We start from the raw sequence: 26448 nt of genomic DNA, 5'->3' as shown, positions 1-26448 counted from the left end.
GCTAATAAGCTGAGCTGGTTAAGTAAGCAGTTTGACACTCAGGGCTCCCAAATGGATGCAGGGGAGGCCTCCACAGCTAGAGAAAGAACTCCAAGGGCTCTGGGGAATTCTAGCTCCTCCCAGGTGAAGAGAGTTCCCTCGCCTCCACCCCCACTGGGAGCCTGGCTTCGATCCCTCAGAGCTTTGTCAAGCTGGAGAGACTCACAGCTGAGGCTTCATAATCTGCCAGGTGTGTTCGCCAACAGCTGCTGGCTTTGGAGGGTTCTCTCAGATTGCCCTCCTTGAGTCAGCTCCAACCCAACCCCAACCTGAGGGGGGCTTAAATGCACCCACGGGCCTGCAAGTGCCGCAGCACATGCTCGTAACCGCACCCTCTCAGCCCAGCAGCACCACGAACGCTGACAAACAAAACCACACTCCTTCCCACACACAAACACACGGACGGGCTGAGCCACCTTCAGATATACAAACTCAAGCTCAGACACAGCCCCCGCCATGCTCCTCTGATTCAGACACACCCATGCTCACAAATGCACGTATACGTGAGAAGCCACATCGACAGTCATGTGCAATCACAAACACATGGTCACTCGGACATATCCAATGACACACCACACATTCTCACAATTATGCACACTCACACACGCACACTCATCAGACCCACAGTCCATGGTTCCTTGGATGCACCGTAGACTGTGCTGAGCACTGGAGTCTGTTAGACCTAGTCAATTCCTGCCTTGCACCCTGCCTAGCTTAGTGACTCAACTTCTCTGAGCATCCTCTGTGAAATGAGGACACAGGTTCCTCCTGCTCCAGGAGGCCGGGGGGGTGGCAGTGAGGTCATGTGTGAAAGCACTCCTCAGCCAGGCAGAGCCCCTCCGTGTCCTTATGCATGCCCTTCCTCCTTCTCAAATTCTATTTATTTCTATCATTCCCTTCAAAATTCTGTTAGTCTTTCAAACTGCAGGTCAAATCCTGCCCCCTCCAGGAAGCCTTCCTGGACCTCCATCTCTGGATGCCCTGAGTGCTTACTGTGTGGGCCCCACCTGGCATCCGAAAGATAAGCTGGGCAGCCCATTCACTTTCTGTCCTGGAGCCTGACCTCCCTTGGCTCTACTTAGATGGGGCCCAGACCACGCTTCACAGCAGGGGCTTGGCAAAGGTTGCTGAGTGAACAACTGGGGGGCACACTCACAATGCCAACCACAGAGTCTTCTGCAGGAACCACAGGAACCATAAGGTCCTTGAAAATCTCACATGGCCCTTGGGTGGGGTTGAGGCTGGAAAGCGTCTCCTGGACCTGGCCATCTGGAGGTCCCAGGTGACCCTGAGGATAGTGGCTTTGGTGGAGAGGTAGGGCCGGAAGCCTGAGTGCAGTGGAGTGAAGAGGGGATGGGGGGAGGTAGTGAGACTGCATTGTTTGGCAACTTTTTTTGTTGTAAAGGAAAGAGGGCAGATGATGGGGGTGCCACATGGGGTCACAGAAAGTATTATTACAGATGAGCCTGGGGAGAGGAGTTTTGGTGGAGTTAGACTGGAGGGGACTGAAGGTTCAGAGAAAGCATGTGTGGAAACTGCTAGATGTCCACTGAAGTCTGTCTCCCCACCTTCTGCTGTGATGGAGGTTTGAGCTAGGCTGGGAGAGATTACATCTCCCAACCTCCTCTGTGGCTCGGCGAGGTCACGTGACCACGTTCTTTCCAGTGGACCAAGCCCAGGAGCGACGGGCGCCACTTCTGCCTACCTTGTTTAAAACATATCGCTACCCTGGGTCTTCTGTCTCTCCCCTTCCTGCAGGCTAGAGCGCAGACAAAACTGCAACTCAGCTTCAACCAAGCAGACAAGGAGCATGGAGGCTGGTGAGACCAAACGGAAGGAACCCGGGTCCCTGAATCTCCAAGTGGATCAGAGCGACCCTGCTTACCTGGACTGCTCACCCCTGGACTCTTACATGAGAGAGAAATGCACTTCTCTGTTCTTTAAGCCACCGAACACTGGGCCCTTTTGTTACAGCAGCTTTACTCTCACCTTCAATAACACATGCTTAACAAATGCCTGCAATTATTACATATGCCACTACAGTGGAGAGGCAACAGTTACTCTCCCAGGTGGCTGGATCACACGGACAGCCTTGGAAAAGAGGAAAGCACTCCACAGATGTGGAGGAGTCTTTAACAAGGGCTGGCAGGATACCCATCTGGCTCAGCATGGCGCAGAGCTGCCCCGGGCGCTTGCATTTGAAGTGCTTACCTGCCTGGTTGGTGGTGATGTTCACAGAGGCGAACTGCGGTGAGAAGGGGCTCTGGTCGGTGACGCCATTCACGGCCTGGATCTCAAAGGTGTACTGGGTGTGGGCCAGCAGGTCACTGATGTAAATGCGAGGCTCGGTCAGGCCCAGCTGGCGGGGTGCGTACTGCACGTTGTCCCCGCAGCGGGTGCAGGCGCCCCGGCCGGAGCCACAGCTCTTGCAGATGATGTTGTAGACAAGATCCTCACGGCCTCCTGAGTCCCGGGGCGGGCTCCACTCTAGCATAAGTGAGGTCTCGTTGACACTGGAGATCACGGCCTGGGGTGCGGAGGGGATGGCTGGGGAGGGGGAGAGGTGTCGGTCAGTGGGGGCTCTGGGGGTACGTTCCCCAAGAGATCCCTCTGTGCCCACTGCCCTGGCTCCAGCCTAGGCCTCCCAAAAGGTTTCCTCCAAATCCTTTCTCCTCTCCACCCAACAGACAGGCTTCTAGAATATAACTCACATCCTGGTACACACATCTGCTTAAACCTTTCTCCCTGGACTCCACCCTCCTTGGTGTTCCTCGCTAGGGATAGTCTTTTTGTGTTGGGGATTATATCCACTCAATATCTATTTCCCCTTTTTGCTTATAACCCAATTTTATTCAGGGTGGCAACTACCTCCAGCTAAAGACTTTATTTCCCAGCCTCTTGTGATTAAGTGCTGGCCCCTGATATACAGAAATTGCTGGTTAGGACTTATTTTTTTTTTTTTAAGAAAAGAGACAGCTGTAGCATGTCCTTTTGTTCCTTTCATTCTTTCTGCTGCTGAGAATGTGTGTGATGGCTGGAGCTTCAGCAGCAATGTTGGACTATGATGTGACCTGAAGGGTAGAAACCACATGCTATGGATGGAAGAGCAGAAGAAAGTGCTGGGTCTCAGGGAAGTTCATGGATTTACCACACTACCCTCAGGGCTGCCTATCTTTGGGTTTCTATTATGTGAGAGAATAAATCCTTATGGTTTAAGCCACTGGGGTCAGCTCTCTGCTACTTGCAGCTGACTGCCATTCCTGTCTGATACAGGGTTGTGACATTGCCCTCACAGTCACCCTGTTCTTGGAGAATCTTGGCTTGTGATTCAGGCAGCTGCTGCCAGGAAAGAACACTAGGAAGCCTTTTCTACCACAGACACCACCTGTGTTGGTTCTTCTTCTGCCAACTTCCCATTCTCTGTCCCTTTGTGAATCAAGACCTTGACTTCATACTCCATGTGACTTAGCAGAAGGGGATAAGGAGCCAGATGCCAGCTCTGTGGTGTCTGCATGTTGGCAGCATGACTACCCCAGGATGGTCCTTTCCAGCCAGTTTTCCATTTCCCCTCCCACCAGGTAATTGGCTGCTCCTCACTTAGGAAACTATAGCCGGAGAGCCACCCAACCCTCACTCTGAGCTTTTCAGCAGGTGGCCTCGGGACTTGGTCAGGCGTCGCCCTTCTAGGGCCCTGAACGTACTTGTGCAGGGCATGTCCATGGGGTCCAGGTCTGCTCTGTAGTAGCCATTGCGGCAGACGCAGTTGGTGGCCCCTTCTGAAGTGGTCCGGCTGTTGATGGGACAGTGAGTACAGGCCTCATCCCCTTGGTTGGCCTTGAAGGTTCCAGATGGGCAACCTGGAGAGAAGACGAGGAGAATCACTGGGGAAACCATACGAGGACTCAGGCCACAGGCTTGGAAGGACGGTGCAGCATCACAGAGTGGCCACACAGGATCACAGAGCAGCCACACAGTGTCACTGATGGGGAACCCCATCTCCTGAAGCTCTTGGGGGTCTCCAGGCCCCAACATGACAGTCCTAGCTGTGCCCAGAAGGTTTCAGGCTACCTGGTTTCTTGTCTCTGAAGCTATTTATGGGTTCAACTGGTGCCCCTAGCAATCATCCTTTATCTACTCCAGGTTGGCTGTGCTACAGCTTCTAGGACCAATCCTGACTTAGTCTGAAGACTCTGCAGAGGTCTAGGGCAGTGCCCATGGCCCAGTCTTGTTTACTAATGGCTGGCTGGGCCCTGATTCTTGTAACTAGATTCCTGGGTTCCAGATGATTGTGATGATTACAGTAAAAAAAAAAGTCCTAGCACAGCACGGGGCATGTAGAGAGGTGATGTGGTAGAGCAGGAAAGAACTCTGGCTTTGGAAGCAGACAGACCTGAGTCTGCTGCTTTGGCCTTTTTCTAGCTGTGTGGCCCAGACAAGTGGCTTAACCATTCTGAGATTTGGTTTCTTTATTAGGAGAACTATGATGTTAAGACCCACTTCTGCAGGCTATTGTGAGCACTTGGCATAAGTGTGTAAGGCACATGGCATGAGGTCTTGTAAAGTACAGGTGCCCAGGGAATAGGAGCTGTTATTATAGCAGGTGTTTGATCAATTTATTGAAATAAAGAGGGCATGCAGTACCAGGGACAGCCTGGGGAGGGCAGTATTTACACTTGGTGGGCATTCAGCAATCTGGGCTCTCCCATGGGCTTTGGACTTCGCCCCTGCTCTGGGGGGATGCTCAGGATTTGGATTCAGGCTCTAAAGCTCAGGGCTTAGGGTGACCACTCCTGTGTGGGCCTATGTGCAAATCCACCCTTCCCTTCCTCCTGGTCCTGGGTTGGGAATCAGGAGGCCTGGGGTGTAGGCCCTGCCCCTTTCTTGGCCTTCTTCTGCTTACTGGGGTTCATAATCTCAGCTCTGTTGTGGTGCCTCAGGTGGGGGATCAAGCAAGAGGTAAGTGAGAGGTAGAGAGGGAAGAGCTTTCCAATGGACAAGTTCCTCCTTGGGATGAAATGTAGCTGAATTGTCCACAGGCCGGGGGCTCTCACCTGGATTGCATTCCATGTTCATGTGCTGTGTGACCTTTGGCAAGCAACTCCACCGCTCTGAGCGTTAGTTTCCTCATGTAAATGGCTCACACAGATTTCCCTAAATCATTTTTCCAGGCCCAGTCTTCAAGCTTATCTTGCAAGTCCAAGTCTTAGCAACTCGCCCTCCTCCCAACTCCTCAACCAGCTCCAGCCTCAGAGACGCTGCCCTCCTCGGTCTTACATGACTTGAGTTCAGGGTACTTTACCCCCCTGCCATAATTATTCATCAAGGGGATCTCTTGGCCATGCCCTCGGCTCCCCCAGGATTGGAGCCTTGTCTGAACCACAGCTCCTTCCTCTGTGCCTAGCATAGACCTGGCACTGAGCAGGCGCTCCATAAATACTTCCTGAAGCTGCCTGCTGAAGTGGAAGGAGCTTGGGCTTTGGGGATCACATAAGTAGAAAGGCAGTGAGGAATGGTGGTTAGTGTGCAGGCTGCCTAGCAAATCCCATCCTAGCAATCTGTCCCTGCCATCTGGCCTTGGGCAAGTCACTTAAGTTGTTTCCTCATCTGTAAAATGGGGACAACAGTACCTACCTCCTCGAGTTGTTATGAGGATTACATTGGTTAATTCAGGCAAAACTGCCTAAACAATTCCTGGCATTATTAAACTGTATCTGGTTCACGTACTGGTCTGCTGGGTGACCTCCGAAAGGTAGTTCAACCTCTCTGAGCTACAGTTTTCTCATCGGTAAGAGTGCATCTACCCCATAGAGTAGCCATGAGGATTGTATGTGATGAAGAGTGCCTGGCCCAGGGGTTGCAGTTACAATCTCAGGGAAGTCTCAGTAAATAAGCCAAGGACAGTTCCCCCTGGGGTGCTAGAAAACAGAATCCTCCACCCGCCTGGGGCCCTACTTTGCCTGCCTTTTGGAGGGAGTTTCCAGGAGGTGGCACCCTTCCTAACCCTGCAGCCCTGGCTGATGCCACCCTGTCCAGGCCCTGCCAGGATCTCGGAGAAGATCTTGGCTTCAGCCCAGTCCTTAAGGAGCCGCCAGACAAGGAAAAGACAGTACTTTGATGCAACCAACCAGGCTATGGTGACACCAAAGAAGAGGATGGCAGTGAGTGCCTCGGGCATCCATGGTACAGAAACCAGGGCTCAGAGTGTAAATATGAAATGGACAACGTTTATTGAGTACTTATTAAATGCTGGCACTGTTCTAAGGACTTAACCCATAGTAACTCATCGATGCCTCACCCAGCCCTATGACAGAGGTAATGTTGTCCCCCTCCTTTTCTGATGGGGGAAAGAAAGCATAGAGGTGAAGCAACTTTCCGAGGATGTGGGCTTACGGTGGCAGAGCTGGGATTGGATCCCGGGTGGTCGGACTGCAGAGGCCACTTCCCTAACCACCACACTCTTCTGCCTTTAGGAGACTTGCATTGGGCCAACAGTCCATGAGTGCCGGGCAGGGGTTGGCAGCTTCTGCTCTGGGCGCCTGTCCGGGGCTCTCTGCACTCTGCTGTGCTGGCCCTGGAGCCCCGGAGTCCTCCTGCCTGCCCTCCCTCTTGGGGACCTACCTCTCCCTGCTGGCTGGACGAAGGGGCAGCCCACCATCTCGGCACTGTCTAGTTAAGACACGCAGGCTGCAGCCCTGGCTCTAGTTGAGTGGTTGACCTCTCTGAGCCTCAGTTTCTTCTGCTGTAGAATGGGGACACAGGGATTCTGTGAGGGTCTAGGACTATCCTGATAGATGCCAGAAGCTTTTGGTCCCAAGACTGGGATCCTCCTGGCTCCCTCTCAGGCGAGAGCCTGCCCAGCTTAGCACGTCTCTTCCATCTGCTGGCGGTTCTGCGGGCCTGGCTGGTGGGTGGTTGCCCACTCTCCCCTCCACGCTGTGCCAGCCCCTCCATCTGGACCACCTTCCTGGCTGTCCTCTCCCATCGCCATGTCTTGGCCCCTCTTTGACTCCCCAGGCTGCCTCTTCCAGAAGCCTTTCCACTGGGTGTACTGCCTGGCCACCACTCGGCCCTCCCACCGGGCATTCTACGCTTTCTGTATCTTTTGTATCTTTGTGCTTCATAAAACCCGCTCTTCTGTCTTGAGAAGTGGTGTCGCTTTCCACCTGGTCACCGGGAACCCTGGGTGCCTCGTCCTTCCCCTTACCCCCTGCAGCCAATCAATTACCAGGTCTTTCCTCCTCAGCAGGGCCCAGTCCTGGCTCCTCTTTGCGGCCCTCCCACCCCTGTGGGCATCCAGAAAGCTCCTCCCACCCACTCCTCAGCCCCTCATGGCCATCTGGCCTCCTCCTGCCCATGCTCCAGGGCCAGCTTTCTAAAGCACAAATCTTTCTGTGTCATTTAAAAATCCACAATGGTATACAATGGAATATTATTCGGTCATAAAAAGGAATGGAGCACTGATACATGCTCCAACATGGATGAACCTTGAAAACACTGTGTGCTTCATGAAAGAAGCCAGACACAAAGGCCACATAGTGTACGCTTCCATTTATATGAAAATGTCTAGACGAGGCACATCTATAGAGACAGAAAGTAGATTAGTGGTTGCCAGGGGCTGGAGAGAGCAGAGAATGGGGACTGACTGCTAATGGGTACGGGGTTTCTTTCTGAGGTGATGAAATGTTCTAAAGTTGACTGTGGTGATGGTTACACAATTCTGTGAAAACACTAAAAATCACTTAATTGTACAATTTAAATAGGTGAATTGTATGGTATGTGAGTTACATCACAATAAAACTCCTACTTCAGAAAAATCCACAAGAGCTCCCTAAATTCCTCTGGGTACTCAGGACCCCAAGGCTGGCACCTGCCCCCCTCAGTGCCCACCGCCCCAAGCCTTGTGCCCGATGCTCCACAGTCAACCACATATGGTGCCGCCCAGGCTCACACACACACCTCCGGCCTGTGTCTCTCCTGCCCTGATTACCTGGAATGCCCTCCCTTTGTCATCAGGCCAACGCCTACACCCCTTTAAGACAGTGAAGGTACACCCCCTTCCAGGAAGTCTTCCCCCACAAAGGGTTGAGGTGCCCACTTTCATTACTTACAAATCTGTAATGATCTGGCTGGACTGTAAACTGTGAATACGAGGTCAGGTACCTAGTAAGTGATGGATGGGTGTAGTGAGAGCTGGGAGTATCCAGCTCAGCTACCTCGTTTGACATTTGAGGCAACTGAGGGCCAGAGAGGAGCAGACATACATGGCTCTTTAGCAGCAGAGGCAGATTCTGATCCCAGGTGTACTGAGTGACTAGGGCGTGCCAGGGCCTCAGATCCCATCAGCCACCTCTTCTCCCACTAAGAGGGGTCCGGGGCAGCTGCCCCGTCCACGTTGCCCAGGGGCCCAGGGGTCACGCTGCTCCTAGCTTCTCAGCTGGGAAGGCGCCCCGTCCTGCCAACACCTGAGTCTCCTGTACAGAAGTGGTAAGAAAACAATGAGAGCTGAAGTCACAGACTTGGGTGGCTGTACCTCTGACAGGTGTGTGGGCTCAGACAGTTCTCCCGCCCTCTCTGAGACTCAGTCTCCTCCTCCGGGAAGGTAGCTGATGATACCTGCGTGGTGTAGATGTAGTAAGAGCCTCTGAATGGGTCGCCTGCTCCACCTCTGCCTCCCCGCCAATCCTCCGCAGTGGCTGGAGTGATCTGATGAGAATGAATCAGAGCTCACACTCACCAGGGGCTCCCCGCATACTTAGAATGAATGCGCACACCTAGCCCTGCAAGGGCGGCTCTGGGGTCTTCCTGCCCCTTCCTGCCACTCCCCTCAGTCGTAGTCTCTGTTTCCTTTCCTTCCTTCCTTGAGCCTCATCCCAATTTGTAATTGTATTAGAAAACAATTACGTCTGTCTTGTGTGCCATCTGTCTTCACCCTGCACTGGAAGTACCTGGAGAGGAAAAGAAGAACCGGGTTTGTCTGGTTCTCATTGGTTCCCTAGCTCCTGGCAGAGTAGTGGGAACATAGCAGGTGCTCAATAAACATTTGCTGAGTGAACGAATATCCCCCTTACAGGGTTTTGTGAGAATCAGATGAGAAAGTGGGGTAGAAAATACTTGGCCAAGTAAATGCCAGGTTGTTACCGTCATTATCATGTCAATTTCACCAGGCTGCATTGATGCTCAGATCCCTCTCCACCTCTCAGTGTTCTCCCCACGGGTCCTCCCGTGAGCCTGTCCACCAGGGTGACCAAGTTGCCTCCAGTTTTCAAACTGGAAGTTCTGCATCCCAGAAACGCCCTCAGTCCCAGACAACGCTCCTGAATGCTTCTCAGCCCCATCTGTCACCTCTCGTCTGTTGGCAGTTCTCTGGATGCCCTGGCTGCACACGCACTGTTCTCTGTGCCTGAAGGTCCTTCTCTCCCATCCTCCTGCCCTGCTGGATTGGTGAATCTGACATGTGCACCTCTGGGAGGCCTGCCCTCTACTCTCTACAGCACACAACTCAGACTCCATGGACGGCTGTGTGCTGGTAAATGGCTGGGCGGGGGGGCGGGAAGCCCTGATTTGCTGTGTTTGCCAATTTCTATGGTGAAAATGCTCCCATCAGGGCAAATCTCAAGCTACCAATCTGAGATAACTGAACACTGAGTTGGGAAGAAATGCCCAGAGTCAGTTCTTGTGATCCAAGCCAGCAAAAAACAGCCCATCCCACCACTGGACCTCACCCACATGTAACCACCCACAGAACCCTGGTTTAAGTAGGGGCTGGGGCTTTAATCTCTACACCCCAAGCACCTAGTACAGGGTATGGCACATAGTAGTTGCTCAGTTAATTCAGTTTGCTGAATGAAGGCAGGTCTGTCTTCCTAACTGGACAGTGAGCAACTTGAGGGCAGGAGCTGTGGGTTTGATAAATTAACATACATAAAGTGCTTAGAACATACAGCAAGCGCTATATAAATGTTAGGTATTATTACTCACCCAGCATGCAAGGACAATAAAAATTCCCACTTATTATGTGCTTTCCGGGTGCCAAGCCCAGTGCAAGTGATTTACATGGGTTCTCTCACTAAATCCACATGACCACCCACGGAAGTAGGTACCATTATCACCCCCATTTTACAGATGATGAAAGTGAGGCTCAGAGGGGGTGAAGTGAATGCTCCAAGGTCACGCAGCTACTAAATGGCAGAATTGAGGTTTGACTCCAGGTCTTTGTGGTTCCAGGACACAAAATTATCAAGTTGCTGAGTGGAGACACAAGCGGAGACCATCTTGTCAGGGCTAATTAGGGGACAGGGCTTGCTGGGGTCACTCAGCAAGGTAGAGCCAAAGCCTGGGCCCCAAACCCAGGACTTGGAGCCAAAGCAGCCAACCAGAACCTGCCTTCTGCAGACGCCCAGAGCCCTTAGCCAGGCAACCGAAGGCAGGGATGGCAGTCGGCCGGGAGGAGGAGAGAGGATTATGGGGAAACAGATTTTCTCCTGGCCTTCACCCTGGGCTCCGGGGATAGGTGATAATTGACCGAATGAGCCATGAGTCAGGCCGAGGCAGGGCTCCATCTGGGCCTGGCATGGCAGGGCTGCTAATCGGCACCGGGTGATCCTCGAAGCCTCTTTGGCTGGCCTGCAGCTGTGCTCCCCCTTTGCCTCCCAGAGACTCCGGATTAAGCCCCAAAATGACTGGTGCCACAGTGGACTCAGATGCTGTCAGGCCCAGTGTGCCAGGCCTCCAGGGTGGGCAAGGAGTTCCTCTATCTTCCTGGGGGGTCCTGTAGACCAGAGGGCTCTGTCTGTGGCTCTGAGGAGAGGCAGGCTCACCACAGTCTAGCTCCCACTCCCGAGAGCTTGATGAAATTGAACCTGGGCATGAACTGTGTAGCCGGCTACCAGGGCGGAATCCCAAGCCTGCCTCTTGCTAACAGTGTGACGATGGGTAAGTCACCTAACTCTCTGTGCCTTGGCTTCCTTGTCTATATAATGGGGGGAATGATGACACTGCTCTAATATTTGCTGGGAAGATTACACGAGTTAATTCACAGAAGGCACTTGCAATAGTGCCTGCCTGGTTCATATTAAGGGCTATGCAAGTGTTTGCTTTTATTATATACATTCTTTCTTGGCCCACCACTTGCTCTGTGGTAAGACCTGCGGATAGAGAGACAAAGAAGAAGTAGTCCCTGCCCTCAGGAGTGTGGGTCCAGTTGGGGAGATGGTGAGTTATGAATTTATTCAAGAGATGCTTATTAAGTCCCTATTGTGTACTAGGCACTGAGTCATGCAGACAAAAGGCCTAGGCCCTGCCTGTTAGAGGCTGGCACACCTGTGTTCAACCAGGGCTGACTGTTGGCCACTGTGGGCAGAGGGGCCAGGGAGTGGTCCTGGGCTCAGCAGTGCCAGGTTTGAAGGGCAGTTGGCTTACTTTCCTGCCTTGGGATCTCCAGGTAGTTCTGGATGTGGGTCGGGGAGAGGAGTTTGGACAGAGAAAAGAGTCCTAGGCCCAGAGCGGGGAGGCCAGGGCTCGGCTGCCCCCTCAGCCCCTTGCTCTGTGAGTCCAGGCCACTTCCTGCCTACTTTGGCTGTGGCTGGGACCATCTCTGTGGCCTCTTCCAGCCTTGGGACTCTGGCTGTGGACAGGCTGAGGCACCCAACCCTGGGCCCTGCATTCTCCTTGAACTGTGGAAGAACTGATTTGTGTATTTTCAGGGGCTTATGCTGAGTGTTTGTCAGGGCTGAGCTTGTGGTGCTCTTGTGGCTGAGTGGGTGGGGTTTTGGGGTCTCCCTCATGCAAAGTGTCTTTTGCATTTTGCACGCTTCCTGCTTTTGCTGCTGAAGTTAAGCCAGTAGAGTCAGTACCCCTGAGCTGGGCTGGGCAAGGGTGCTGATCTGTGCCAGGGGCAAAGCCACACTGGAAGCAGGCGACAAGCTCCTGGGCTGGAAAGAGGAGCTTCTGATCACTGTGTGTCTACATGTGCCTTCTGGTTCTGGGCCAGGAGCTTCCGGAGCCCATAACCTCATCAGTCCTCACAATCACCCTGTGCAGTAGGAGGTGGTATCCCCATTTTAGAGATTAGGAAACTGAGGCTCACAGAAAGGAAGTGCCTCGTCCAAAGTCACTCAGAGACATAGGGGCAGAGCCTGTGTCCCCACAGTCCACGCTCTCACATTGCCTCCAAGGCCCTCAGTGTTCCAGCTTGATGAAGGGGGCCCCTCCCTGACCAGCCCTTCCTCCCTCAAGGGGACCCTGCCCTTCCAGGTTAAGTCCAGGAAGTGCCTCAGGGTCACCCCCCTGCTGTGGCAGCTCCTACTGGGACCACCCAGGGGATGTCAGTCATCCTGTCCCCCTCCCCCACATGCCCAGGCTCCCCCCACTTGCCCCTGCTGGGACCCAGGCTCTGTGGATCCCTGCCAGCAGCTGGCAGGACAACAGAAGTCAGAAGGCAGCAGCAGGAGCTGTGTTAACACGCTTCCTCTTCGCCTGAGAGGGGAACCCAGGGCTTCCCCCAGGCCAGCCTCCACACGGCCGTCTGCTAAGTCCTTTCCCTGCTCAAGACCCTTCAGTGGCTCCCTTGTGCCTGTGGCGCGTCCCGCCCGCTTCAGCCTCCCCGTCAGGGTCCACCTCGCTGGCCTCAGCTCCCACAGCCTCCCAGCCGTGCCCTGGGCTCGGGTCACAGGAGGCAGCTTCCGGCTCCCCAACGGGCTGTGCTCCGTGTCACCTCTGCCTGCTACGTGGTCCCAACTCCAGTCTGGCTAACTCCTCTTCGCCCTTCACATCTCAGCTCCAGCTCCTTTGGGTCCTTCTCCTGGGATGCCACCCTCTCCAGGGCCGGGTTTAGGGCCTCTCTTCTGTGCCCCTCGCCTCTGCTCCTGCATGAGTATACAGGTGTGACTGCCCCCGCACAAGGCCGTAAGCCCAGTGGCAGTGGGTGCCCACGGGGTCTGGCTGAGAGGTGATGGACAGGGGGTCTCAGGAAGTGTTTGTGGATGGACTGACTGAGTCTGACAAAGGTGGAATCTTGTGCTTAAGGTCACCCAGCTTGTGTGCAGACCGGAGGCTGTGTTCTAGGCCTCTGGACCATGTCAGAGGCTCCAGGGCTCATCCGGGGCCCCCAGTAGCGGGCTCTCAAGGCATCCTCCCTTTGTCCTTCTTGGCATTTGGTTAACGTCTGTCTCCCCACCTCCCACCATCCCACCTGCCCAAGTGTGAGCTCCATGAGGGCAGCCCCCATGCCTGCCCTGTTCACTGCCTGGCCCAGAGCAGGCCCTCTGAAACACCTCACTCGACAGCAGGCTAGAAGGCTCAAAGGTGCGGAGGGGCGAGCTCACAGACGTCTGCGGGAGCCAGACCCTGAACCCCACGGCCATGAAGGTGGGTTAAGGGCGATTTACTCCCGGCTCACCAGCCCCTGGATACTACGTCAGGCCCCCAGTCCCGGCTCTGGCCCACCTCCCTTCCTGCCGTCCTCACGGTGGGGGCTGAGGGCTCCCGCCCGCCCAGCAGGCAGCCCCATTCCTCCAATTTCCTCCCAATTAATCAAGCTCTGAACTTTTTAATTATCTGCCTGCAGGGTGACTCCCCACTACGGTGAAGCAATTAAGGACGTTTCTAAGTGTGGTGTGTCTGCCGGGCAGGCAGCTTTGACCAGACCCTGATGGAGGAGGTGAGCGGAGAGGGGGACAGGAGTGCCCTCAGGTCATGGGGCTACTGGAGGCCGTCCTGGGTTCCTGACCAGGGCTATTCCAGGGATCTGGGGCCACACAGTCCAGGGTACTCCCACCCCCCTGCCGCCACCCCTGTTCACGCGACGGCCCTTTCTCTTCAGCTGGAATCTGGCTTCCCAGATTCCAGACAGTTACCATGTGCCAGGCGCTGGGTTACGTACATGCTTTGCAATTTTACTGCATCCTCACCTTGACCCTGCGAGTAGGAAGTATAATTATCAGAGGAAACAGAGGCTCAAAAACATGAGGCAACTCCAGAGATGCAGCTGGGATTTGAAGCCAGTTCCGAGTCCACATCCACTTCATCAACTGTCTCTTAAAGAACAGCATGGCCTGTGGAAGTGCCCTGGAACACTGAGGAAGCGGGGTGGCGTGAGGTGGGGTGTGTGTGTCGGGGGTGGGTCAGGGAGAGGCTGTGCAGGAGATGCTAGCGAGCTTGAGAGCTGCTGAAGAACACAGGCCCTCCAGTCAGGGTGGCCGGTAGGAGAGGGCAGTGCAGGCAGAGGGGCAGCCAGTGCAAAGGCACGGAGGCCTGAAGTAGTATGGTGCGTGTGTGCGTGTGTGTGTGTGTGTAGCTGCAAATAGTTCAGGGTCGCTGAAGCATGAAGTTCAAGTCTGGGAGAGGTGGGAGATAAGCCTGGAGAAGCAGGTGGGGTCTGGGTCACTGGAAGTCGGAAGGACCTTCACGATCTTCTGGTCCAAGCTCCTCATTTCATGACTACAGAATACATGACCCAGACAGGGACAGTGACTTGCCTAAGGTCACACAGCAAGTTAGTGGCTGATGGAGCTGGGGCTGCAGTCCAGGAGTCCTGATACCCAGACTGGAAGGGAAGAAAGAGGGTCAGAGGGGCAGTAGCTGTCAGCTCACTGCAGGAGCCTCCCGACTGGTTTCCTGGCTTTCGCCCTTGCCCTCCCACCTCCCCACTCTCCCCTGGCTGCAGCCTGCTCTCAACACACCAGCCAGAGGGAACCTGGAGAACAGGAATCAGTGGTGTGTTGCTTCTCTGCTCCAAGCCCTTCCACAGCTCCCACCTCACCTGGAGTAAAAAATAATAGCCTACAAAGCCCCCCTTTACCTCTCTGGTTAAATCTATCCCTAGGCCTCTTATTCTTTTTGTTGTAATTGTATCTCCTTTACCTCTCTGAACTCACCTCCTAGAAGCCTCCCTCTTGTCTACCCCACTGCAGCCACACTAGCTTCCTGGCTGTCCTGGAGTATATCAGGCCTCCTCTAGCCTCAGGGCCTTTGTATGTGTGGTTCCCTTGCCTGGTTCAAGTCCTAGCTGAGCTACGTCGTCACTACATCCCTCTCTGAGCCTCACATCCCTCATCTATAATTGGGGTTAATGTACTCCCTACCTTCCTCCCCAGGCTAACATGGGATCCTAGTGAGAAAATGGGGAACAAATAAGGCTCCACAAAAGCCCTCCCTCCAGCTCGAGGCTATCACTGCAACAGGGCTTGTAAAGGTCTTCACTGGGTCCTTGAGAAAACAGCCCCACTGACAAGCAGTGGGCTCCAGGCCCCCAGACCTTAAGCTGGATCAACATGGCGGAGCTTCCCAGCCTGTAATCCTCAGGACTCACATAGGCTGGAAAAGCGAGTGTTAAATACTAATCACGATGTGCCCGAGGGGAAGCCGGATGTGTTCTGAGAGCTTGACACATCTGGCAGGGCAGGCCTGAGTCCCCCGGCACATCTGGCTGCTGTACTGACAGGTGGTGTAGGTCACCGAGGAAGGGCCTGTCAGGCCGGGTCCTCATGCCATGAGCGGGGGTGATGGCCGGATGGAGCTGGGAGCGTCTCCCAAGCTGCCTGCAGGCCATAGCCCACCCCCCACCTTGTGGATCCCTGCTTCAGGCCATCCACTGGACTTTGGTGCTGTGTTCTGAGAGGCCGGCTTAGGACCTAGAACCTGGGCCGCCAGATTCCAAAATCCCTGCATCATCTTGTTGGCGCCAGCCACCTCTACTGGGGCTTGGGGAGCCTGGGAAAGCCCCCTCTCCTCTCCAGCTGTGGGGGGGGGCTGCATTTTCAGGGTCACCTCATGGAGCACTTCCCCTTATATGGGATCCAGAAACGCGGTCATCAGCTCCACCTGAGGGAGGCCCCTGGGCTCCTACCTCCTCCCACCTGCCCCAAGAAAGCCATGGTCATTAATAAAGGACACAATTAGCTGTCAGTGGAGAACATGTCTGGAATTTTTTACCTGCTCTGCGAGCTCGGTTAAGGCAACAATCCCCAGGACCCCCCGGGAAGCAGCTGCCATACACCTTTCAGGGGCCCCCTTTGCCCGGGCCCAGGTCAGGAGGGGGCCTGTGACTTTTTGCGGTGTGGGCTCCGCAGGCCTGGGCCTGTGCAGGGCTGTGTTTTCCAGGCCAGTGGAGAAAGTGACAGAGTAAGAGAGATTTCCTGGCAGAAGTTGTTTTTTTCAACCCAACAGGCAATACAATTCAATGTAATTTCCTCCCCCTTCCTGTGTCGACTTAAGAGTCTTTTAGAGCTTGAAGGACTTGAGAGAAAGGAGTTAGTTCAGTCTCTCATTTTACAGCTAGGGAAACTGAGGCTCTGGGAGGGGAAGTGACCTTGTTTGTGGCAGAGGGAAAGATACACATGCTTCTGTTTTGGGTTCTGTACGCATCCCCTAGCTCGCTGCACACAGAGTCTGCAGTCAGGGTCCAAAGGAACATCTTTGAAGTCCCTGATGGTCATTGTCCACGCTCCACCGTGTCCCGACCATGTGCTGGGGCCAGAGGGGACAGAGGTGAGCGAGGAAGATGCACTCCCCGCCCTCATGGAGCGGAGGGTCTAGTGAGAGCAACAGAGGGAAAGAAGCGGTGGACAAACACAAATACTCGATTTGCGATGGCCATGAAGGAGACAGCGGGGGCTGAGGCAGGACCACAGTGGGTCACCTTAGGGAGTGTGGTCAGGAAAGGCCTTTCGGAAAGGTAGCATTGAAAAGGCAATCCCTGAGGAGAAGAATGAGCGGGAACGGTATTTGCAAAGATGGTACAGACTCAGGGCCTCGGTTCCTCTCCATGTATTGAGGTAAGAGCAGGACATCACCAAGTGCCTGACACCCATTTGCTTGGCCCCAGCTGTCTCTGACCCCAGACAGACACCACTATGTCTGTGAAGGCACTTGCTGCCTGGGCACTTTTGTCCTAAGAATGCCATGAGGTCAGGATTTGTCACTCCTGTTCTGCAGATGAGAAAATAAGGCCCAGAGCAATGAACTGCCTTCCCCAGGACACATGGACGCCAAGTTTAGGAGCCTTGGCCTCCAACACCTGCCCCTCTCTCTCTGCCCTTCCGGGTGCTTTCCAGAACTACTGTGCTTCCCCCCGGTAACCCAGAAGACTGGTCTGCTCAAGCCCTGGTGGCCTGTGACTTGAATGCTAATGAAAACCCCATTCAAGAGGTCCCAGCATTTGGTGCCTCAAGGAGAAGGGATTAAGAAACACAAACAGGGCTTCCCTGGTGGCACAGTGGTTGAGCGTCCGCCTGCCGATGCAGGGGACGTGGGTTCGTGCCCCGGTCCGGGAAGATCCCACATGCCGCGGAGCGGCTGGGCCCGTGAGCCATGGCCGCTGAGCCTGCGTGTCCGCAGCCTGTGCTCCACAACGGGAGAGGCCACAACAGTGAGAGGCCCACGTAGCGCAAAAAAACAATAAACAACAACAACAACAAAACCCCGAAACACAAACAGGGAGAAGGGGAGCTTGCCCACGTTTACACTGAGGCTCCTGGGTTGGGAAGCCTGCAGTCACTCTCCCTCCTAGGGGTACAGAAACCGTTGCCCTTCTCCTGTCGGCTTCTGGGGAGCAGGAGTGAGCCTCAGCGAACCCAAGCCATAAATCAAATGCACAAGATGTGGCTTGGCAGGCATCCCAGTGAAAAAGATCTGGGGGTTTGAGTTGACCATAAGCCAAAAGCTGCTGAAAAAGCCAATGTGGTCTTAGGCTATAAGAGTAGAAGGAGAGTGACAGCCCAGCATCCTCCCTGCTGCTCAGGAAGGGTCAGTTTTGAGCTCCACGTTTTAAGGAGGTCCAATGAGTGATAGTGGACAGGATATCTCAAGCGTCCAGCTGGTTTTCTATCTGCAGTCACTTTTGGATGGTGCTGGAGGGGCTTGGAGTAGAGTCCCAGGTTCAAAGTCTCCAGGCAGCATTTTCTAGGCACACAGCAGCGTTCTGGAGCCTGACTTGCCCTGGAGCATTCCCTTGCCTGGATCTCTGGGAAGTAATGAGTTCTCTCCTTAACCTTGCTCAGCTTCTACCTCCATGTCCTAGCCCTCCTGTATACTGGGGATTTGAGATCATGTGTGTGGTCTCACCATGGCCTGCCCTCAATTAAGGACAGACTTATTCAGTAAAAAAAGCCCAACATTCTAAGTAATGACCTTGTGCCCAGCCCTCTGTTGGGTACTAGGCACAGAGTGGAATAAGACAGTCCCTGGCCTTGATGATCACTGTCTAGAAGGGGGGAGTGATTATGATCAGTTAGGATATCAAAGCAGACTTTCCAGAGGAAGGGCCAGTTGAACTGGGTATTAAAGGATAAGTAGGAGTCCGTCAGGGCCAGAAGAGATGAAGGACTTTCCAGGCAGATGAACAGTGTGTGCAAAGGCATGGAGGGGTGAGGAGGAGGGCAGAGTGGCTGGAGCATGGGCTGTGTGGGAGAAAGGTGGGGACACAACACAAGAAAGGTGACCTGGGGCTACGTCACAATGGCTGTATGTGGTCACTGATGGAGTCTGGGTTTTTATTCTCTAAAAGCAGGGAAGCCAGTGGTGGTCCTGTGCCAGTGCTCAAATGGAAGCCGTGTGCCCTCAGTCCTTCCCTCCCACCTTCCTGCCTGGGTCCTCACCTCCTCGCACTGCAGCCCTCCTGCTCTGGCCTCAGCTGACCCACTCCCCTGTCTCAACTCTGACCCATCTCCTCTCTGTTTTCCTTAGTTCTCGAACCTTTCCTCCTTTGCTGAAACCAGTTCCACCTCTTCCATCATTAAAAATGAACTGAGCTATGGACAACAACCATTCATACCATCTATTGTGCACCTATTATGTGGCAGGCTGATGGCTTCATGGAAGTTATGGAGGCGGGGCTGTGCATCACCGTGGTTAGGGGTACAGGCTCTGGAATCAGGGTCCAACTGGCCTTGAACCCTGGCTCCACCACTGACTTTGGGCAGGTTACCTAACTTTTCTTTGTGCCTCAGTGTCCTCATCTGGAAAATGGGTCTATCAATAGGACTTACCTTGTAGGGAAAATTCAGAGTTAATACTGTAGAGTGTACATTCATCAACAATTCTTACAGCAATCCTATAAGGCAGGTACTAGTGACATTCCCATTTATAGAGAAGACAGTTAAGGTTTTGTGAGGATAACTAAGCCACCCACAGCCAGTAACAGAGCTGGGAGGGGAGCAGTGGAGCACTACCTCTGAGTCCAAAGACGAGGTATCTCATGGCCTCACCTCTTCCAGGCTGGGACCTGGGCTGGGCCCAGGAACCCAAGGTTCAATGGGCTCCCGGCCTGGTGGGGAAGATGTCCAAGTCAATAGGCAGTTTCTAAACAGCGTGACCAGTGCCAGGGGACGTGTGGGGTGGGGGGAGGAGTGCTGGGCCTGGGAGCCCACAGAAGTGGACTTTAACACTGTTGTTTCCTGGAGGTGTAAACACTTGAGCTGTCTTGGAAGATAAAGAAGGACAAGACAAAAGAATGAAAAGAGGGTCATGCTGGGCTGAGAGGGAATAGCCCATGCAAAGGTGTGGAGATATGACACCTGCAGCTGGAACCCTGAGCCTGTGAGTGCAGGGGTAAAGGATATGAAATTGGACAGGCAGGCAGGGGCGGACAGCAGTGAGCCTACCACCCATGCCCCGTGCCCACTGCCTGCAGATCAAGTAGCTCTGCCTATGGCTTGACAGCCTGTGAACCCACAGAGAATCAGGAAGAAGCCTGCTCAGTCTCTGGACTGGAACATTCCTGGATCATAAAGTCCCCCATGGCAGAGCAGGGACCTGGGGATACTAGCCTGCTCACTAGGGCCCTTCAAGGCTAACTGATCCCAAACCTTCCCAAAGATAGATGGCTTCCTTAAAAGTTACTTTAAAACACTCCTATCCCAAAAGCTTACAAAAATCCCACACCTTTTCGATTTTAATGGGTCAAAAGTTGAAAATTATGAGCCAACAGCCAGATTTGCAGAACAAGTGATCTTTGCTAGCAGCCGGTACACTTCATGACAAATTGCCCAGACGCGGTCATTTTAGAGTGAACACCTTTAAATGGCACTTCGACCTTCCTCTAAATGTCTCCTTTATTTGAACAGTGTGTTTATGGGGCCTGGAGCTGCTGTTCCCACCTTGTGCTTTGGTTTTGTAAAAGAGAAGGAAACTGAGAGAGAGACAGACATCAAAGCAGAGGATGATGACAACCCTCTAATCTCATAAACTCTCCTCTTATCTCAGTCCTTATAAAATGGGGAGGCCTGGTTGTCACTAAAAGCAGCTCTGAAAGCTCATAAACTTGACAAGCACTTAGTTCTAGCACCCAGAGGGAAGGACTCTAATCCTTGAGAAAACTGGAGATGAAGAGAGGGGAGGCAACTTCTGGGACGGGCAGCCTGCAGAGAAAGCCCACGCTGTCACCAAGTGAGGGTTTGAGAGCATAGCTTCCTAACTTACTTTGACCTCAAGGCAACCCAGTTGGAGAGAGTCTCCTTGGTTACAAGAGAGGCCAGAACTAGTATTTTCACATCTGTAATCTTCTGATAAATAACAGCTCACACTTAGCGCTTACTCTGGGCCAGGTACTATTTTAAGTACCTTATGTGGATTAATTTATATAATCTCAAGTTATACTATAATTATCCTCATTTACAGGGGATAAGGCAGAGGGGTAAGTCTCTTGCCAAACATCACTGATTCAGTGAGGGGCAGAGCAGGGATTTAAACTGAGATGGAAGCCATCTGCTTTCCCTCACCCACTGCTAACTCATCGAGGGGTCGGGCTCCAGGGTGGAGCCTGGCTCATGTCCGTCATCTCCTCTCCTCCCATTACAACATCCTGATAAACTCCTGGCCCTGTTTCACAGCCGAGGAAGGTGAGGCTCAGAGTGGTGGATTGTGCTGGCCAAGAGCGCACAGCAGGGGGATCACAGAGCTGGGATCCACCTCACCCCCGATGAGGTCCAGGGCCTGGGCACCTTGCACTGAGGTTGGACTCAGCCTCCAGATCTGACCAGACTTAGAGTCCCAAGAGACTGGGATCAGTCAGGGTCCCGAGGATCAGAATCCGGTGGCCCCAGGCTGCAGGCTTCATTTACTCTGCTGGGCTTGGAGCCCCTTCCTGGACCTGAGGGCTCTGAAGCCCTGCCTGGCTTTGTCTTCTCAGAGAGGCAGTACAGTGTAGTGGTTAGCTCCCGAGCTTAACCCAGATGGACCACTTCTAGCTGGGTGACCTCGGATAAGTCACATAACATCTCTGTGGTTAGTTCTGTCATCTGCAAAATGGGTATAATAATGCTACCTCCCTCCTAAGGTTGTTGAAACGATGGTTAATATACATAAAGCACTTAGAACACTGCCACACGTGCAGTAAGTGCTCAATAAATATTAGATATTATTATTACTGTGGTCTGCTCTCTCTGGTGATATGCCCTGCACCCTGGACCCTGCTGCCAAACCAAACAGACTCTGTCCATCCCTAAAGCCCTTTGCATTACAGACCGCTGCCTGGCCTGGCCAGCCTCCCAGCTGCCCAGGCCTCCTGTCAGCCCTGTCCTTGTAGAGAAAGCAGCACTCTGGGTTCAAATCCCAGCCCCAACTCTTCCTGGCTGAGGTGTCTAGGCACAGAAGCACGTCTCTCTGAGTCTCTGTTTTCTTATATGTAAAACAAGGATTATAACCCCTGTTTTAATAACACAGACGTCACAGTGGGGACTTAGACAGACCTGCGTCTCTGCTTCCTGCTCTCTGCATGACCTTAGAAATGTTAACAGTGACAGCTTTACTGATACTATACATAGAGAATCCTAAAGATGCTACCAGAAAACTACTAGAGCTAATCAATGAATTTGGTAAAGTAGCAGGATACAAAATTAATGCACAGAAATCTCTGGCATTCTTATACACTAATGATGAAAAATCTGAAAGTGAAATTAAGAAAACACTCCCCTTTACCACTGCAACAAAAAGAATAAAATATCTAGGAATAAACCTACCTAAGGAGACAAAAGACCTGTATGCAGAAAATTATAAGACACTGATGAAAGAAATTAAAGATGATATAAATAGATGGAGAGATATACCATGTTCTTGGATTGGAAGAATCAACATTGTGAAAATGACTCTACTACCCAAAGCAATCTACAGATTCAATGCAATCCCTATCAAACTACGACTGGCATTTTTTACAGAACTAGGAAAAAAATTTCACAATTTGTATGGAAACACAAAAGACCCCGAATAGCCAAAGCAATCTTGAGAATGAAAAACGGAGCTGGAGGAATCAGGCTCCCTGACTTCAGACTATACTACAAAGCTACAGTAATCAAGACAGTATGGTACTGGCACAAAAACAGAAATATAGATCAATGGAACAGGATAGAAAGCCCAGAGATAAACCCACGCACATATGGTCACCTTATCTTTGATAAAGGAGGCAAAAATATACAGTGGAGAAAAGACAGCCTCTTCAATAAGTGGTGCTGGGAAAACTGGACAGCTACATGTAAAAGTATGAAATTAGAACACTCCCTTACACCATACACAAAAATAAACTCAAAATGGATTAAAGACCTAAATGTAAGGCCAGCCACTATCAAACTCTTAGAGGAAAACCTAGGCAGAACACTCTATGACATAAATCACAGCAAGATCCTTTTTGACCCACCTTCTAGAGAAATGGAAATAAAAACAAAAATAAACAAATGGGACCAATGAAACTTTAAAGCTTTTGCACGCAAAGGAAACCATAAACAAGACGAAAAGACAACCCTCAGAATGGGAGAAAATATTTGCAAATGAAGCAACTGACAAAGGATTAATCTCCAAAATTTACAAGCAGCTCATGCAGCTCAATAACAAAAAAACAAACAACCCAATCCAAAAATGGGCAGAAGACCTAAATAGATATTTAGGATATACAGATATACAGATTGCCAACAAACACGTGAAAGAATGCTCAACATCATTAATCATTAGAGAAATGCAAATCAAAACTACAATGAGTTATCACCTCACACCGGTCAGAATGGCCATCATCAAAAAATCTAGAAACAATAAATGCTGGAGAGGGTGTGGAGAAAAGGGAACACTCTTGCACTGTTGGTGGGAATGTAAATTGATACAGTCACTATGGAGAACAGTATGGAGATTCCTTAAAAAACTACAAACAGAACTACCATACGAGCCAGCAATCCCACTACTGGGCATATACACTGAGAAAACCATAATTCAAAGAGTCATGTACCAAAATGTTCATTGCCGCTCTATTTACAATAGTCAGGACATGGAAGCAACCTAAGTGTCCATCAGCAGATGAATGGATAAAGAAGATGTGGCACATATATACAATGGAATATTACTCAGCCATAAAAAGAAATTGAGTTATTTGTAGTGAGGTGGATGGACCTGGAGTCTGTCACACAGAGTGAAGTAAGTCAGAAGGAGAAAAACAAATACCATATGTTAACACATACATATGGAATCTAAGGGAAAAAAAATGTCATGAAGAGCCTAGGGGTAGGACGGGAATAAAGACACAGACCTACTAGAGCATGGACTTGAGGATATGGGGAGGGGGAAGGGTAAGCTGTGACGAAATGAGAGAGTGGCATGGACATATATACACTACCAAACGTAGGGTGGATAGCTGGTGGGAAGCAGCTGCATGGCACAGGGAGATCAGCTCGGTGCTTTGTGTCCACCTCGAGGGTGGGATAGGGAGGGTGGGAGGGAGGGAGACGCAAGAGGGAAGAGATAGGGGAACATATGTATATGTATAACTGATTCACTTTGTTGTAAAGCAGAAACTAACACACCATTGTAAAGCAATTATACTCTAATAAAGATGTTAAAATAAAAAAAGAAACAAAAAGAAATGTTGCTTGCATTATAGATCCCTCCTAGTAGGGATCATTCATTCAACAGACACGAAGCCCTACTATGTGCCAGGCATTGTTCTAGCTGCTGGGGACACAGCAGCAAACAAGACAAGCTAGGTCCCTACTTGTAGAGCTTACAATCAGATGAGGAATATGAATAATAAACAGGTATCAAATAAGTACAGGGTGAAGTGCTGGAGGGTGCTGAGTAGGGGGACAACTCTAGCTGGGGTGGTCAGGGAGGGCTTCTCTGAGGAGGTGATGTGAGCTGAGACCTGAAGGCCATGAAGGAGTTGGTTATGGGGAGAGCACAGGGAAGGGAATTCTGGGCAGAGGGAACAGCATGTGCAAAGGCCCTTCTTCAGGAGTAAATAAAGAAGCCTAGTGTGTCTGAGGAGTGCAGAGGCCCTTGTGGCCAGAGAGGTGTGAACAGGGGGAAGAGAGTGGGAGACTAAGCCTCAGGCCCGTGGACACAGAAGGGAGATGGGAAACCCATGGAGGGTGTTCGGCAGGGCTGTGAAATGGCCTGTGATTTGAACAGGCAGACGTGATGGTGGCTGGACAGGGCGGTGACAGTGAGGGTGGAGAGAGGAGGTTGGATTTAATGAGGACCTGCCAGCAGTTTCTTCTGCCCCCCGTAGAGCCCTGCGTGAACATGAGGGGTGAGAGCCTTCTGCTTCTGCGAAGGAGTAACAGTGTTTCCTTCCGAGTATTTCACTGTTTCAGCAGTGCCTTCTCCCCAAGGACTCTCAATCAGCGAGCTGACTGCCCATAGAGAGCCCGTAATTAGGCTTTTGGGACAGGTGCCCGGGGGGGCTGGCAGCACCTCCTCTCTGGGCCGTGTGGAGCCCGTGGCCATGCTGCTCCTTGGCAAAGTTGAAAGAGAAGAAAGCTGCTCCGGGCAGCTCCCTGCTCCATTTTTAGGGTCCTCCTGTTGCCCTCACCCAGTCCCAGGCATGTGGCTCCCCGAGCTGCCCCAAGGCCCTGTAGGACCCCTGCTCAGGGTCTCAGATCTTGCCCAGTTCCTGGCATCTGCCCTCTGCCCCAGCTGCGTCTCGTTACCTCTGAACTCAACTCACGCTGGGAGAGGCCAAGGATGCGTCTTTGCCAGGGAGTCAAAATGGACACTGCACCTGCGTGCACCAAAGCAGGCTCCCTCCTGGAAGACACGAAGCCTTCATCCCGGGAGTTCATCAAATGGGGACAGTTCAGGCAGCGTGTCCGGGAGGGGAGGTGGACTGTGGGGCCGACAGGACACTGGGCTGCTGTTCATACCTCCCATGCTCTCCTGCCGCTCCCGCCTTCAAGACTGACCCACCTGCTCCTGAAACCAGCCTGTAAATTGCAACTTTCCAGAACAACCTACTTCTGTTTCCTAAGCGTGGCCACGGGTGCACCTCACAACAGCCTGTGATGGGGTGTGATTATTATCCCCTTCGTGACGATGAGGAAAGCGAGGCTCAGAGAAGGATGTGACTGCCCAGGGCCAAACGGATGCCTGGGCCAAAGTCTCCACTTCCAGCTTTGAGTCGAGCATCGTCTCCTTGGCACCAGGCCCTCTCTGCCACCCAGATTCCCTCCTGCTCTACAAGGACAGAAGTGACAGCACAGGGCTCTGGTTAAGATCGGAGGGATAACCGACAAGGCCATTAGTGGGTAGTGACAGACAGGAATGGACAGCAAAGCGCATGTCTTAGGTGAGCTTTAAAACTGACCATGACTGGGCTTCCTTGCTGGCGCAGTGGTTGAGAGTCCGCCTGCTGATGCAGGGGACACGGGTTCGTGCCCTGGTCCGGGAAGATCCCACATGCCGCGGAGCGGCTGGGCCCTTGAGCCACGGCCGCTGAGCCTGCGTGTCCAGAGCCTGTGCTCCGCAACGGGAGAGGCCGCAGCAGTGAGAAGCCCGCGTACTGCAAAAAAAACCCCAGAAAACTGACCATGACATCCACTGAGAAATGACACGGTCACTCAGGTGATTTAGGCACTAACCCCTGCCATTTGTCTACTAATAGCATGATTAGAGCCTGGCACATTGCTCTAAGTTTCATTCATTCATTTGTTTGTTTATTCACTCATTCATTCCACAGACACTGACTGAGAACCTGCTATGTCGCAGGCACCTCGCCGGGACAGAAGGTTGTCAGATACAGTCCCTGCCCTTGGTAACTGCTACCCAGTAGTACAGCTCTGTCTCTTCCACTGGACTGGGAGCTTCTCAAGTGGTTAAGAGAGTGGCCTTGGGAATCAGACCACATCCTGGCTGTGTGACCTTGGGCAACTTACTTCACCTCTCTGTAGCTCGGTTTCCCCAGATGACAAATGGGGGTAATAACAACGCCTACCACCAAGGTCACTGTCAGGGGTAAATGAGTTAATATGTATAAAGTGCTTAGAAAGGTGAGTCTGCACAGAGTTAATGCTTAGCTCTGTCCTTCCACGTTTTTAAGGACGTGTAGGATTTCCCAGGCGAGCTCTTACTGTCCTGGTGGGAACTGCTGGGTTTTGTTTCTAACAGTCATGTCCCAGTCTCCTTCCTCTTTTAAGCATCCTGGCAGAGAGTATGCAAAATGCA

At 52.4% G+C, this 26448-nt stretch overlaps 1 protein-coding gene across 1 annotated transcript in view; it reads right to left on the bottom strand.

Annotated features, from left to right (window-relative positions):
- The window catches only part of EPHB2 (EPH receptor B2), a 185913-nt gene that overhangs the window by 38282 nt on the left and 121183 nt on the right, over positions 1–26448 (bottom strand). The window contains exons 4-5 of the mRNA XM_060080684.1: positions 3741–3896; positions 2251–2586 (exon numbers count right to left, since the gene is read on the bottom strand). Coding sequence (XP_059936667.1) covers positions 2251–2586; positions 3741–3896 — 492 coding nt within the window. The remainder of the gene's footprint in view (positions 1–2250; positions 2587–3740; positions 3897–26448) is intronic.

This window comes from Mesoplodon densirostris, chromosome 2, assembly GCF_025265405.1.
Source record: "Mesoplodon densirostris isolate mMesDen1 chromosome 2, mMesDen1 primary haplotype, whole genome shotgun sequence".
In the NCBI taxonomy this organism is placed as follows: Eukaryota; Metazoa; Chordata; class Mammalia; order Artiodactyla; family Ziphiidae; genus Mesoplodon; species Mesoplodon densirostris.
This window is presented reverse-complemented; position numbering and strand designations above follow the sequence as displayed.